General features: G+C 41.9%; 1 protein-coding gene across 2 annotated transcripts in view; it reads left to right on the top strand.

The window, feature by feature from the left end:
- The first annotated feature begins 4,250 nt into the window (after window positions 1-4,250).
- LOC116978602 overlaps window positions 4,251-15,921 on the top strand; it is a 51,397-nt gene continuing 39,726 nt past the window's right edge. Inside the window, exons 1-3 of one of the 2 annotated variants that reach the window (XM_033029864.1) lie at window positions 4,251-4,378; window positions 9,535-9,643; window positions 14,522-14,863. In XM_033029864.1, coding sequence (XP_032885755.1) covers window positions 9,565-9,643; window positions 14,522-14,863 — 421 coding nt within the window. In that variant the 5' untranslated portion in view covers window positions 4,251-4,378; window positions 9,535-9,564. Of the gene's footprint in view, window positions 4,379-8,485; window positions 8,931-9,534; window positions 9,644-14,521; window positions 14,864-15,921 lie in introns of those variants that run through there. The other variant, XM_033029866.1, reaches the window with a different exon arrangement.

The raw sequence follows: 15,921 nt of genomic DNA, 5'->3' as shown, positions 1-15,921 counted from the left end.
CTGAGCCCAATGAGACAGACTGCTCCTTCGGCCTACTGCCTCTTCAGAGCCTTGCTGGAGCTTACTGTGCAGGTCACACTGCCAGTTACTCCCAGCCTGGTTCAACAGGCTGCTACTTCGGGCCTTCTGCTCCTCCGGAGCTTTAGCGAAGCTCACTGAATAGGTCGCACCTGCTAGTGACTCCGCCGGCCGCCTGCTCCCTTCTGGAGCCTCAATGGAGGTAGCTGCACGGGCCGCGCCCTGTCAGCTTCTCCGCGTTCAGCCGCCTGCTCCCTTTCAGAGCCTCAATGGCGATAACTGCATGGGCCATGCCCGTCAACCTCTCCGAGCCCGTTGCACCTATTTTCGGAGCAGCAGCCCGTTCCTGAAAGAAAAATGCCTTACCTGCCGGAGCAGTTTCGAATTTATCCGAATCCCATGCCATGCGTCGATGTATTGATGCGCATGCAGGCTGGAGGGTTCTTCACGTAGTCTCATCATGAGACTTCGATATAAAATTGTAAATAAAAATTACAACAGACTATAGTGCATTCAGAAAGTATTCAGACTCCTTCACTTTTTCCACATTTTGTTACGTGACAGCCTTATTCTAAAATGGATTAAATTCTTTTTTTTAATCATCATTCTATACACAATGCCCCATATTAAAAAAGCAAAAACAGATGTTTTGAATTTTCTACAATGTAATTATCAAGAAATAACTGAAATATTACATTTACATAAGTATTCTGACCCTTTACTCAGTACATTGTTGCGGCACATTTCGCAGCGATTACAGCCTCAAGTCTTCTTAGGTGTGACGGTGCAAGCTTGGCACACCTGTATTTGGGTAATTTCTTCCATTCTTCTCTGCAGATCTCTCAAGGTGTGTCAGGTTGGATGGGGAGTGTCGATGCACAGCTATTTTCAGGTCCCATCCGATGTTCGATTGGGTTCAAGTCCGGGCTCTGGCTGGGCCATGCAAGGACATTCACAGACTTGTCACAATGCCACACCTGCATTGTATTGGCTGTGTGCTTAGGGTTATTGTCTGGTTGGAAAGTGAACCTCTGCCCCAGTCTGAGGTCCAGAATCCTCTGGAGCAGGTTTTCATCAAGGATCTCTCTGTACTTTGCTCCATTCATCTTTCCCTCGATCGTGACTAGTCTCCCAGTTCCTGCCACTGAAAAGCATCCCCACAGCATGATGCTGCCACCACCAAGCTTCACCGAAGGTATGGTATTGGCCAAGTGATGAGCAGTGCCTGGTTTCCTCCAGACGTAACACTTGGCGTTCAGGCCAAAGAGTTCAATCTTGGTTTCATCATACCAGAGAATCGTGTGTATCATGCCTTTTGGCAAACTCCAAGCAGGCTGTCATGTGCCTTTGCTGAGGAGTGGCTTCCGACTCGCCACTCTGCCATAAAGGCCTGATTGGTGGAGTGCTGCAGATGTAGTTGTCCTTCTGGAAGGTTCACCCATCTCCACAGAGGAACTCTAATGCTCTGTCAGAGTGAACATCCGGTTCTCGGTCACATCCCCGACCAAGGCCCTTCTCCCCCTATTGTTCAGTTTGGCCGGGTGGACAGCTCTATGAAGAGTGTTCAAAAGGGAACTGCAGATGCTGGAATATCGAAGGTACACAGAATTGCTGGGGAAACTCAGCGGGTGCTCTATGAAGAGTCCTGGTGGTTCCTAAGTTCTTCCATTTTAGAATGATAGAGGTCACTGTGCTCTTCAGGACCTGCAATGCTGCAGAAATTGTTTTATACCCTGCACCAGGTCTGTATCTCGACACAATCCTGTCTCGGAGGTATAAGAACAATTTCTTCATGGCTTGGTTTTTGCTCTGATGTGCACTGTCAACTGTGGGACCTTATATAGACAGGCGTGTGCCTTTCCAAATCATGTCCAATCAATTTAATTTACCACTGGTGGACTCTAATCAAGTTGTAGAAATATCTCAAGGATAATCAATGGAAGCAGGATGAACCTAAGCTCAATTTTGAGTGTCACTGCAAAGGGTCTGAATACTTATGTAAATGTGATATTTCAGTTATTTATTTTTAATTACTTTGCAAAAAATTCTAAACATCTGCTTTCACTTCTTCATTCTGGGGCATTGTGTGCAGATTGATGATATTAAAAAAATGTAATCCATTTTAAAATAAGGCTGTAACGTCACAAAATGTGGAAATAAATGAAGGGGTCTGAATACTTTCTGAATGCACTGTATCTCTTGTACAACAGTCTACTCACAGTGAAAATGTTGCCACTCAGGCTCCTGTTAAATTGATCTCCTCTCACCTTAAATGCCCTTTGGTGTTGATTCCCAATGATGGGAAAAATGCTGCGTGCATCAACCCTATCAATGCTTTTCATGATTTTATACACTTCTATAAAATCATCCCTCTGTCTCCTATGTTCCATGGAATAAAGTTCCAACTTGCACAAAACTCATCCTAAAACTCAGACCCATATGCCTTAGCAACACCCTTGTAAATATGTTGTGCATTCTTTCTAGCTTATTGATATCTTCTGAATAGCAGGGTGACCAAAACTAAACACTATGTAATGGCAATTTCAAACTTTTCCAATGTCCCACCTTCGGTAGCCATTACTACACAGGCAGTTTGGAGTGCACTTACACAGACGATAAAAAAAAAAAACAGATCCTCCAGTCGTTATTTCCCAGTCCTTCTTCTTCTTGTAGGATTCCGGCAGTGTAGACGCTGCTAAGCGTATTACTGCCCTCCACAGGTCAAAGTTTGAACTAAATCCTTACATACAGTCCTGTAACTTGCAGGAATTGAAGAACAGCCCTGGATATCAGTTGATGTTTCTCACTGTGTCCAAACAAAGATGAAACAGAAAAAGCCTCAACTCCAAGTCCTGTCAGTCTAACAAACAATACTTCTCTTTCTACCCTGTACTTTTTACATTCTAGGAAAACATGCTTAACTGTCTCATTACTCCCACATTCACACAAGCCAGAAACATGTTTCCCTACAATGCACAAATAGTAATTTAACCCACAGTGTCCCAACCTCAATCTACACAGTTTAACTGAGTCCCTACGGTACAAAGATGTACAGAAACATATTTTCCTAACTTCAGATTGTATAGAAAAGTAGTGTCTACCCCTGACTTCCATTTCCCATCCTCTCTGCCATTCTTTTGTTAAGCCCTCTTTAATTATTTCTCTCAGTTCCACTCTCCCCAATAATACATGGATATCTATTTCTCTTCTTAAACTCTCCTTTGCTATGAGGTCCACCTGCTCATTCCCCCTCACCCCAGCATGCCCGGGAACCCAGCAAAAAGTGATGTTACACGCAAACCCAATTCTAAAAAACACACTCATGATTTCATTTAGAATGTCAGGACGTGCTTTAGATTTCCCTACTCTTAAAGTTTCAAGAGCAGCTGCAGAATCAGAACAGATAATGACTTCACTAAAACTGGCTTCCTCAATCCACCATAGAGCCCATTGAATTGCCATTAATTCAGTCGTGAGAACAGAGCTTCCATCAGAAATGCGCCGGCCAATCTTCAACCCAAGCTGCTCCACATACACTCCAAACCCAGCTCTCCCACTAACTGGATCTTTAGATCCATCTGTAAAAACAATCAAAGTGCTCTCACTGATTGAATTAAGATATTCCACTATTCTTGGAGTCACCTCGCGCTTATCTTTTTCCTGAAGAAAAGCAAGCTCAATAAACAGTTCAGGAAGAACCCAATAGGGCACAGGTAGCCATATTGTATGCTCTATAATACCCCCTTGTTCCAAACCCAGCTTCTTAGCCCACTGATTTATAATGACAAAAAATGTGTTATATTTGTTACCATCATCTACCTCTTGCAACAAACACCTTGCTGGGAAGGTATCATTACACCCACAAAGTTTAGCCCAGTAATGTAACCCTAGCTTAATGCGCCTTAACCATAAGGGCATTTCTCCCATTTCAACAATCAGGGCCGGGACTGGGGAAGTCCTGAAGGCTCCACAGCAAAGCCTCAAAGCCTTTGCCTGCAACACATCTAGCCTATTTCCCAGTTTAATTGATTCTTTATTGATGTAGTTGAACAAGCAACGAGATGATTCATTCCAGGTGTTCCTTATTCTAATACAAGCTGTTACTTTGCATTCTCTCACATCTGGCAAGAATTGTGTCCTCTCTCTACCTTACCATGTGGTCTGATCTGTTCACGCCCCGTGACTACGCTTTATGTAACAACTGGAAAGGAAGAGGAAGCCCATGTGCCCGACTGTTTCACAAGAGATAAGATCACTCATCGTGCAGAGTGAGACTGGGGACCTCAGTTTATTGTGTGTCGCCATACTAGGAGTTTTACTGCTCAGTCTCTGCGCCTCTTCACCAGTCTCTTCCCACAAGGTAGGCAACCTAACTTCAGTCACAATTCAGATAATGGATTCACCATCCACAAGTGAAATCTTAACCTGAATATAATGTTCAAATATCTTGTATCTTTTTATCTGTTATTCTTTCAACCACTTCTTCTGTTGAATATGATGCATTTTAAACTAATCAACATTATCCCATGGTCAGATGAACTAAATATTGTAAATGTTGGGAATACAAGGAATAGAAAATGCTGCAAACACGCGCCAGGTCAGGCAGCATCCGTGGAAAGAGAAATTTAGACGGGTCTGTTGAAGCGATTCTGCCCTTAAATATGAACAGTTTCTCTCGTCGGACTGGCAGAGTATTACCAGCATTTTCTGTTTTTGTTTATGTTGTTTTATCTCCTTTACCCTAAAACCTTAGGAAAGAGTGTTTTGCTCAATTTCATAACTGCCATCTGCGATTTGACTCTGGCCTGATTAATAGTAACATCTTAATTTTGGATCCCATTTCATCTTTCTGATTACCACAACAATGCTCTAGTAATATTCAAAGTTTCATGGCCTTCACATTCCTGCTGCTGATTTAGATCAATGATTTGATTGAGTTCCAATTTAACCAAATCATTGCACGGAAAAACAAAGAAAGAGTGAGAATGTAAAATATTAGATAGCAGATTCCTGACCAAGTAAACCAGAATCCTTTGACAAATTAGTTACAGAAGGATAAATGTTTAGTTCAGTCATTGGTATATTTTAAAATTTCTTCATGATTTCTTAGTTTTAAGTTATATGTGCCCTGCATTTTCTAAGCTGGCATTGATTTAACACAAGACATTTGGGGGAAAAATAAGCAAATGTTACAGATGGATGATCTACATTTTGTTTATAGAACTTATTTTATTTCATGGTTGTTGATTATATTATCTATTGAGTACTGTGTTTACAAACCGTTTATGCTTCTGCGAGTAAAGGGCCTGTCCCACCTACTTTTTCGGCGACTGCAGGCACCCGTCATAGGTCGCCGAAAATGTTCAACATGTTGAAATTCAGCGGCGAACAGAAAGACGCTACGACTCTTTGGGTGACGAGGAGACTACTCACGACCATACTGGCGACACCCTGGTGACATGTTGCGGGCGACACGGGTCGCCAGGGGTTGCCTCTAAGATCATGAGAGGTCTCCTAGTCTACTAGTCACCCAAAGAGTCGTGGCGTCGTTCTGGTCGCCGCTGAATTTTCAACAAGTTGAAAATTTTCGTCTACCTCTGACGAGTGCCAGCAGTTGCCGAGAAAGTCGCATAAGTGGGACAGGCCTTTAAGAATGTAATTGTTCTGTTTTGGCAAATGTGACAATAAAACACTCTTGATTCTTGAGAGCAGAAATGTCAGATCTGCAGAAAGCAGTGAAAGCACATTAGCTCAGACTGTTACTTTTGACATTGTGTCCCAAAGGCTGCAATGTGCCCGGGTAAAATATTATGTGTTCTTCCTCAAATTTATATTGGGTCGCATTACAACAGTAACATATGATGAAGAGAGAAAATTCAGAGAAAGAACTAGAATGGTGAATAAAGGAGGCAGGCCACTAAAAACTCAAGATTGTCCCAAAGCAGACACCAAACATGCAGTTGCTTGCTCCATTGTATATAAGACAACAATGATCAAATGCAGTGCATTGGATTGTGAAAAGTGCAGGTGAATTGTACTTTGACTTGGTTCTTATGTGAAGTGAAAGGAAGGAATAAAAAGACGAGTGTTGGATGTCCTGCTGTGGCATGGGCAAGTGCATGATATGGTGAGGACAGAGAAGCAGTCCCCAGAGAACAGCCCCTTCAGCATGTTGAAAGCTGAGGGGAAGATGTGTCTGCTGGAGGAATCTTGGTGAACGATGCAGACATTACATAGGATGAATGTGGAGGCTGTTGGAATAGAAATTGAAGACTATCAGAACTAATCCAGGAGAGGGATGAGAGCAAAAGTTCAAAATACAAATGAGAAATGGTTGAAGGCTCTATCAACTATGGTGGAGGAGAACCCATAATTCAGGGAGAAAGATGTTCTCCACTTCAGATATGACATGGGCAGACAACTAGGAGATAGACACAAAATGCTGGAGAAACTCAGCAGGTCAGGCAGCATTCCTGGATAGAGAAGGATTAGGACAGAGCACGGCCAGTCATAGGTGAACACAAGTGAGGAGGTTATGTGAAAGGCAGATGGTTGGACAAAGGCTAGGGATGACTTTGTATCAGGACTCAATTCCAATTGCATCTTTAAATTTGCTGACAATGCCACCATTAATGGGCGAATTATGGATAATAATGATTTAACATATAAGAGGGAGATCAATTGTATGTTACCAGAACAATAACTTTGCTCTCAATGTCAGTAAGACCAAGGAGCTGATTGTTGGCTTTGGAATAGGTAGGCCAAGAATCATAAACTTTCCTTCATCGACGGGTCGGTGGAGGAGAGGGTCAACAATTTCAAGTTCCTGGGCGTGTATATCTCTGAAGATCTGTCCTGGACCCAGAACATTGATGCAACTGTAAAAAAGCCTATCAATGCCTCTACTTCCTTTGAAGATTGAGGGGATTTGGTATGTCGACCAACACACTCTTGAACTTCTACAGTTGTGTGGTAGAGAGCAAATTGAATAGTTTCATCATGGCCTGGTTCACCAATTTGAATCCCCAGGAACAAAGATGATTCCAACAAGTGGGGGACTCTGCTCAGTTCATTGTGGGTACTGACCTCCCCAATGAAGGGATCTCTTGGAAGCAAGACCTCAACCAGGCAGCCGGTATCATCATGACCCCACACCATCCTGACCATGCTCTAACTTCACTCCTGTCATTGGTAAGATGGTTTAGGAGTCTGAAAACTGTGATCTCCAGGTTCAGGAACAGCTTCTACCCAACAACCATCAGGCTACTGAACTTAACGAACACCAACTAAACTTGAACTATGTAGGGTCTGGGTTGCACTGGGGACTTTGGATTTTTGTTTTTGTTTTGCATTAATATTGTTTATTTTATTGGTTGAACTGTTTTGTATTTTGTTATGTTATCTATTGAGTTCTATGTTTAGAGACTTGTTATGTAGCTGCAAGTAAAAATGTCATTGGTCCGCATCAGTACATAGGACAATTAAACATTCTCGACTTGACTCGTACCTATTCATTAACTGGATGCAAATCAGCTGGTAAAAGTCTTTCAATAGGGCACAACTGATAATGTGCACTTTATAGATTACCGATAAGGTTGGTGTACTTTGACCATCTCAAGATGCCCAGGAGAGATTTGAACAACTACAGTTCATGCAACAAAGTTTGCACCAGTGTTGTTAAGCAATGGCTTTTAGATTCAAGTCCGACATGATAAATGAAGAATAACCAATGTCCAACAAAGCATGAAGGGTGAAAATAATATTCTTCCAATTCATCTGTTCCCTTATATTTTCAGTGTCAGTCGTGGATGCTAGATACCGAGATGCACTAGGAGAAGTCTGATGCCAGTGCTACCATAACAAATCAATAATGGGTAGAATAGTGTAGCCATAGTGAAGATGTGGTGAAAAAAATGAACATTTAAGAGCATGGATCAATATCTGTTCAATTGTGCCAATTAATTCTGGATATAGGATTATGCTGCCTGTATTGTTAGTGCCACATAATAACCTCACATTTCCTTGGAAGTAAATCAAAATGTATCATAATTCACACATCCCCGTGTCTGAATGTTTACTTCCTGTTAGACTGTGGTTCAATTAATTATTTGTGAAGTGACAGACATAAGCCTCTGGAATGGCAGTTGCAATAGTGCAAAGCATATTTCACAATCAAGTGGCATTTTATGGAATCACAGAGTTATCTCGGCATCAGTCTGAGATGAGCCATGTCTACTTCTTGCAAGGGCATGTGTTAGTTGTACATTGGAGGACCAGAGAAGTATGAGGCCTTATTCCCAGAGTGTCTTGCTCTCACCTGGCCCACTGGCTCTGGTTTTCATATCAATGCTTCAATGGTTCAAAGGTTATTTATTGGTCACATACACCAGAGGTGTAGTGAAATGCTTGTTGACTAGATCTTCGTGTCAAGTTAATTATTTGCAAAATGACTGTGCGATCTACTAATATTCAATCCACTGAACTAATGTTACCAAGTAGATATGATCAATGCGCAGGTTAACAATACGAATATGCCCATCCCAGTGATTTTATATCCTTAGATACATAAATAGATCTGTTTCTGATCAGTGTAAAATAAAAAATACTTGGTGAAAAATGTTTTTTAACTGTATTTTGTCTATTTCCCAAATAACAGTTCCTTTTTTGGTTCCTCTTTCAGTTATTTTTGTAGGCAATGAGGTTGTGTAATGTGCATTCACGTCATGAAAGGAAGTGAGGGCATATTTCACTGAAACAGTTTTGGACTGTTACAGTTCACAAAGTGGAATGAAGAAATAATTTGCAAAACAGATTAATCTCATTACTTTACCTTCACAGTTTGAGGGAAGGGGCCTTTGATTTTCCTCTGGTAGTTTCCCCAATCTGGATTTACATTGATATTGCCACATGAGGTACAGTTGAAAATTTTGCTATCAAGGCAAATCATGCCATACATGAATATGATCAAGCTGACACAAGTACAATGGCCATCTCCACATCAGCAATATAGACACAAGAATTGCAGATGCTTGTTTACAAAAAGGACATATAGTGCTGGAGTAACTCAGCTGTTCAGGCAACATCTCTAGAGGACATGGATAGATGATGTTTCAGGTCAAGACTTTTATTCAGACACTGACAAAATTATCATCTATTCATGTCCTCCAGAGATGCTGCATAACTCGCTGATTTACTCCAGCACTTTGTGTCCACTTTAGCACCAATGATGTAGACTGGTGTGTGTACTCTACCTTGCTTTCTGAAATTGATGACCTGCTCCTTTGGCTTACTGACATTGAGATGGAGTTGTTATTCAAGCACCATGCTACTAAGCTCTCTATCTCCTTCCTGCACTCTGTCTCATAATATGCTGATGTCTTTGGAAATCTTGTAAGTGGAGTTAAACCAGAATTTGACTATGCAGGCGTGAGTGCATAGGGATTATAGTAAGGGGCTGAGAATGAGTCCTTGATAGTTTTTGTATGTCATGTAAAATTAATTGTTTCGCAATTACAGGAAAAGAGAAGGAATCTGTGAAATGAGGCTATGATGGTCCACAGCAAAATGCCTCCTGATCTGGTGTTCGGAGTCTTGGTTGCTTTACTTCAGTCTGTTTTCACCCAGAGTAAGTGCATTGGTTCACCAATCACTATCAATGTGTTTCTACTTTTTCTGAATTTGTACAAAGCATGTTAGGTCATGAGAGCTCTCAGATGTGGTGAGTGAGGATTTTTATAAGTTCCTCAAATAAGGTACCACACAAGAAGTTAACCAAAAATGTTACAAGCATGGTATTTGGGGAAAATACACACAGTGTGTGTTGAAGATGTTTGGTTCTGGCATGCCATGGAGATTGTTCATCAAGAACAAGGTAAGTAGACTTGGCATGAATTGTTCAGAGGTTAATAGTAAGATGATCTCAGTGAAATATATGAAGTTTTAATTTTGTTTGACAAGCTAGATATGTGGATGATGTTTCCCTGGCTGAGCTGTCCTATTGCAGGTCATTCAAGATAAAGATTAGAAAAATAAATTCTGTATTTCAACAGAAAAGAATACTGTATATGCTCCAGCATATTGAGGGCAGTGATATTAAATAAAAATTGGAATTTAGGTGTTTGCAGGGAAGTATTGCTGACATAATTGATCAGCCATGATAGAAACATAAAAAATAGGTGCAGGAGTAGGCCATTCAGCCCTTGGAGCCTGCACCACCATTCAATATGATCATGGCTGATCATCCAACTCAGTATCCTGTACCTGCCTTCTCTCCGTACCCCCTGATCCCTTTAGCCACAAGGGCCACATGTAACTCCCTCTTAAATATAGCTAATGAACTGGCCTCAACTAGCTTCTGTGGCAGAGAGTTCCAGAGATTCACCACTCTCTGTGTGAAAAATGTTTTTCTCATCTCGGTCCTAAAGGATTTCCCCTCTATCCTTAAGCTGTGAATCCTTGTCCTGGACTTCCCCAACATCGGGAATAATCTTCCTGCATCTAGCCTGTCCAACCCCTTAAGAATTTTGTACGTTTCTATAAGATCCCCCCTCAATCTTCTAAATTCTAGCGAGTACAAGCCGAGTCTATACAGTCTTTCTTCATATGAAAGTCCTGACATCCCAGTAATCAGTCTGGTGAACCTTCTCTGCACTGCCTCTATGGCAATAATGTCCTTCCTCAGATTTGGAGACCAAAACTGTACGCAATACTCCAGGTGTGGTCTCACCAAGACCCTGTACAACTGCAGTAGAACCTCCCTGCTCCTATTCTCAAATCCTTTTGCTATGAATGCTAACATACCATTCGCTTTCTTCACTGCCTACTGCACCTGCATGCCTATGTTCAATCACTGGTGTACCGTGACACCCAGGTCTCATTGCATCTCCCCTTTTCCTAATCGGCCACCATTTAGATAATAGTTTACTTTCCTGTTTTTGCCACCAAAGTGGATAACCTCACATTTATCCACATTATACTGCATCTGCCATGCATTTGCCCACTCACCCAGCCTATCCAAGTCACCCTGCAGCCTCCTAGCATCCTCTTCACAGCTAACACTGCCCCCCAGCTTAGTGTCATCCGCAAACTTGGAGATGTTGCATTCAATTTCTTCGTCCAAATCATTAATATATATTGTAAATAGCTGAGATCCCAGCACTGAGCCTTGCGGTACCCCACTAGTCACTGCCTGCTATTCTGAAAAGGACCCATTTACTCCTACTCTTTGCTTCCTGTCTGCCAGCCAGTTCTCTATCCACATCAACACTGAACCCCCAATACCATGTGCTTTAAGTTTGTATACTAATCTCTTATGTGGGACCTTGTCGAAAGCCTTCTGAAAGTCCAGATATAACACATCCACTGGTTCTCCCCTATCCACTCTACTAGTTACATCCTCGAAAAATTCTATAAGATTCGTCAGACATGATTTACCTTTCGTAAATCCATGCTGAATTTGTCCAATGATTTCACCACTTTCCAAATGTGCTGCTATCCCATCTTTAATAACTGACTCTAGCAGTACCCCACTACCGATGTTAGACTAACTGGTCTGTAATTCCCCGTTTTCTCTGTCCCTCCCTTTTTAAAAAGTGGTGTTACATTAGCTACCCTCCAATCCTCAGGGATTACTCCAGAATCTAAAGAGTTTTGAAAAATTATCACTAATGCATCCACTATTTCTGGAGCTACTTCCTTAAGTACTCTGGGATGCAGCCTATCTGGCCCTGGGGATTTATCGGCCTTCAATCCATTCAATTTACCTAACACCACTTCCCGGCTAACCAGGATTTCACTCAGTTCCTCCATCTCATTTGACCCGCGGTCCCCTGCTATTTCTGGCAAATTATTTATGTCTTCCTTAGTGAAGTCGGAACCAAAGTAGTTATTCAATTGGTCCGCCATGTCCTTGTTCCCCATGATCAATTCACCTGTTTCTGACTGCAAGGGACCTACATTTGTTTTAACTAATCTCTTTCTCTTCACATATCTATAAAACTTTTGCAGTCAGTTTTTATGTTCCCTGCCAGTTTTCTTTCATAATCTATTTTCCCTTTCCTAATTAAGCCCTTTGTCCTCCTCTGCTGGTCTCTGAATTTCCCCCAGTCCTCTGGTAGGCTGCTTTTTCTGGCTAATTTTTGACGCTTCATCTTTTGCTTTGATACTATCCCCGATTTCCCTTGTTATCCACGGATGCACTACCTTCCCTGATTTATTCTTTTGCCAAACTGGGATGAACAATTGTTGTAGTTTGTCCATGCAGTCTTTAAATGCCTTCCATTGCATATCCACCGTCAACCCTTTAAGAATTAATTGCCAGTCAATCATGGCCAATTCATGTCTCATACCCTCAAAGTTACCTTTCTTTAAGTTCAGAACCATTGTTTCTGAATTAACAATGTCACTCTCCATCCTAATGAAGAACTCAACCATATTATGGTCACTCTTGCCCAAGGGGCCACGCACAACAAGACTGCTAACTAACCCTTCCACATTACTCAATACCCAGTCTAGAATAGCCTGCTCTCTCGTTGGTTCCTCTACATGTTGGTTTAGAAAACTATGCTGCATACATTCCAAGAAATCCTCTTCCTCAGCACCCCTGCCAATTTGATTCACCCAATCTATATGTAGATTGGTCACCCATTATAACTGTTTTACCTTTGTTGCACGCATTTCTAATTTCTTGTTTGATGCCATCCCCAACTTCACTACTACTGTTAGGTGGCCTGTACACCTAAGGGGTGTTTTCTGCCCCTTAGTGTTCCGCATATCTACCCATATCGATTCCACATCCTCCAAGCTAATGTCCTTCCTTTCCATTGCGTTAATCTCCTCTCTAACCAGCAACGCTACCCCACCTCCTTTTCCTTTCTGTCTATCCCTCCTGAATATTGAATATCCCTGGATGTTCAGCTCCCAGCCTTGGTCACCCTGGAGCCATATCCCCGTGATCCCAACTATATCATAATCATTATCATGATCTTATTGAATTGTAGGCCATGTATGAAGGGTTGAATGGCCTACTCCCATCTCTGGTCCTTACCATTGCACTTTGTATGATTCATTAAGTCATACAATAGGCAGATAAAGTATTTATTCCACCGGGTGGCACCAAGAATGGCTGCCTCGCCAACAGTCTGCCTGTCCCTTCCTTCTTTTGTTGTTTGTTTGTATGTGTTAAATGTATGTATTAGTGTTCTTTAGCTTGCTTTATGTGGGGGGGGAGGGTTGTGGGAAACTTTTTCTAATCTCGATGGAGATGCAATTTTTTTTCCAAATCGTATCTTCGTCCGCACTGCGGCCTAACTTCGAGAAATTAGCAGCCTTTATTGGAGACTGACTTCAGGAGCTCCACTGCGGGAGCCAGCAGATTTACCATCGTTGAGCTCGCAATCCCTTTGCCTGGGATCGACCTCTGACCTCTACCGCGGGAGCCTGCAGACTTTAACTTTGTGGAGCTCATGGTCTCTAGTGAGAGACCGACTTTGGGAGCTCCAAGCCGCAGGAGTTTCAGCCACGTCTACACGGATGGTTCGACTGCCCTGACCGCGGGAGAATAAAGAGGAAGAAGCTTAGACTTTATTGCCTTCCATCTCAGTGAGGAATGTAGAGAATCCGCTGTGGTGGATGTTTATGTTAACTTTTATGTAGTTGTGTGTCTTGTTGCTTTTTTTTAGTATGGCTGTATGGTAATTCGAATTTCACTGTACCTTAATTGGTACATGTGACAATAAACTGACCTTGAAACCTATCTCCACATCCCTGCTCCTGTGTAAAATCTGTGCACATTTGCTTTCAGCTTCCAGCAACAATGCTGTCCCGTCCCAAGTCATCCAAAATTCCCACTGATTTCCATTTATTTTACAAACGTGTAATCACTGATTTTCATAAAGTTTACCATTCAACTTTTAAAAGGCTGAATCATGGATAGAATTTGAAAAATAAGAAAAATAATAGTCTGTAAAATTTGGAATTTTTGCAGTTACATTCTGAGCCAGTGGAATTTACACTTCAGTCAAGAGAGTTTGAAAAAGATCCACAACGTTGCAACCTCTACTTTAGTAAAAGGAAGGTTGGGAGGAACTCTCATGGGCTTCTTTAAGATATGAAGATGGAGATGTTGCTGCCACTTGTGGGAGAACATTAAACGATAGTGATGCTCACTATCAGCTTTAGAAACCCCCATCAAATGGGAAACCAATGCAGACTCACTCCTCCATATCTATTGAGTTTCTCTTTCACCCTCCTATCCACTACACCTTCCCCTGTGACTCCTAATTACAGTAAATTCAACATATCATCATTGATGTATATATTGATAACTGCACCAAATGTGCAATAGAGTTGTTCATTTGCTTGAGTAATGATTTGCTTTAGATATGATGATCACTTGATAAAAATAATAATATTGCATCAGTGGAATACCAAGATTAATAATTACTATGGAATAAAACATACATGATTATATTAAAATACTTCCATTGTTCCTCTTTTTAAACAGATAACCCCAATGATATTTATATTTTCAATAAAATACATGGCATTGTGTTCCATGGACCAATCAATCCTGGAAGTGGCCCCGCTGCCTGGTGCTGGACATCACATTCCGGGCAAGGAGTGCAACAGCTGATTGGTTTATGGAGAGATAATTCCGGTTGGTGGATGCAACATTCGAACCCTGAATTCAGACATTTTGAGTTGTTCCACAACATGAAATGCGATGATGGTACTGTACATCTGAGGATAAGCCGTCCCACATTTAAGTTTGCAGGATCCCTCATCTTGGCACAAACATCGCCGGGTTATAAAATCCTGAAACAGTACGAAATATTTGGTATTAAAAGTGAGTATTGAAAAAGAGTTCTTCATGAACAATTCAATGCCTAGCACAGAAAAGTTAATTGATCCATTGAGTAAAAGTGAATTGATCCATTAAGTATGGACCTTGGGGTAAAGCACTGAATTGAGGTGAGGCATCATATTCAGCATAGGGCTGTAAATTGGGAGCAGCTGTTATTGGATAAGTTCACATCTGACATTTGGGAGTCATTTAGAGACCAGTTGTTCAGAGTTCAATATCGGCATGGTCCAGTAAGATGGAGGAAAACAGTAAAGAATGAAGCAAGGAGTTAGGAGGGGTCCTGAAATGTCATTGGCAAGTTGTATTAAAGAGAATCTGAAACCTTTTATACATACACTAAAAAAATGGAGGTGCAGGACTACTCAAAGATAAAGGAGGTAAGTTACTAAATAAATACTTTACAACAGTATTTATCAGAGAGGAGGACATGGAAGACATTGAGATCAGGATGGAGAATACGAATATGTAAGAGCAGTTAGTTGTGGCGCTCTTGAAAAGCATTATGGATAGATCCTTAAGGGGTTGTCCCACTTGGGCGACCTAATTCCGAGTTAAGAAGAGTGTATTCGACCTACCAGCTCGAGGGCACACGCCTGGAAAGCCTCGAGTTGGACCGACCGTCCGCGTTGAAACCGCGAGCTGGATTGACACCACACACACACACACACACACACACACACACACACGCGCGCACACACAGCAACGGCCAGGAAAGCGGGGGGGGGGGGAGGAGCGCTGTCTTAAATTCACACCTGCGATGAAGGTAAAAAGACTGCACAGTAACGGTAAATCCTTTAGAGAGCGCGGAGGAGGAGAGATGGGGAGAGGAAGGGGGGAGAGAAGGAGTGGAGGCACATAAGAAGTTTAATAAGGTTTAGCGGGCATTTTACCTATAGGGAAGACCGGTAGGTCTTCCTTGGTCCTGAAAACTCCAATGAGCTAATCAGAATGCCAGGTTTGCGAAGGAGTTTGCCTACGGCTGCCCTCGACTGCCTGTAACCAAATAGCGACCACACTACCCTGCACTACGAGTTAAAAAG

The sequence above is a fragment of the Amblyraja radiata genome, chromosome 11 (genome assembly GCF_010909765.2).
Source record: "Amblyraja radiata isolate CabotCenter1 chromosome 11, sAmbRad1.1.pri, whole genome shotgun sequence".
NCBI classification, from domain to species: domain Eukaryota; kingdom Metazoa; phylum Chordata; class Chondrichthyes; order Rajiformes; family Rajidae; genus Amblyraja; species Amblyraja radiata.
Note: the sequence above shows the minus strand (reverse complement) of the source record. Positions and strands in the feature narration are given on the sequence as shown.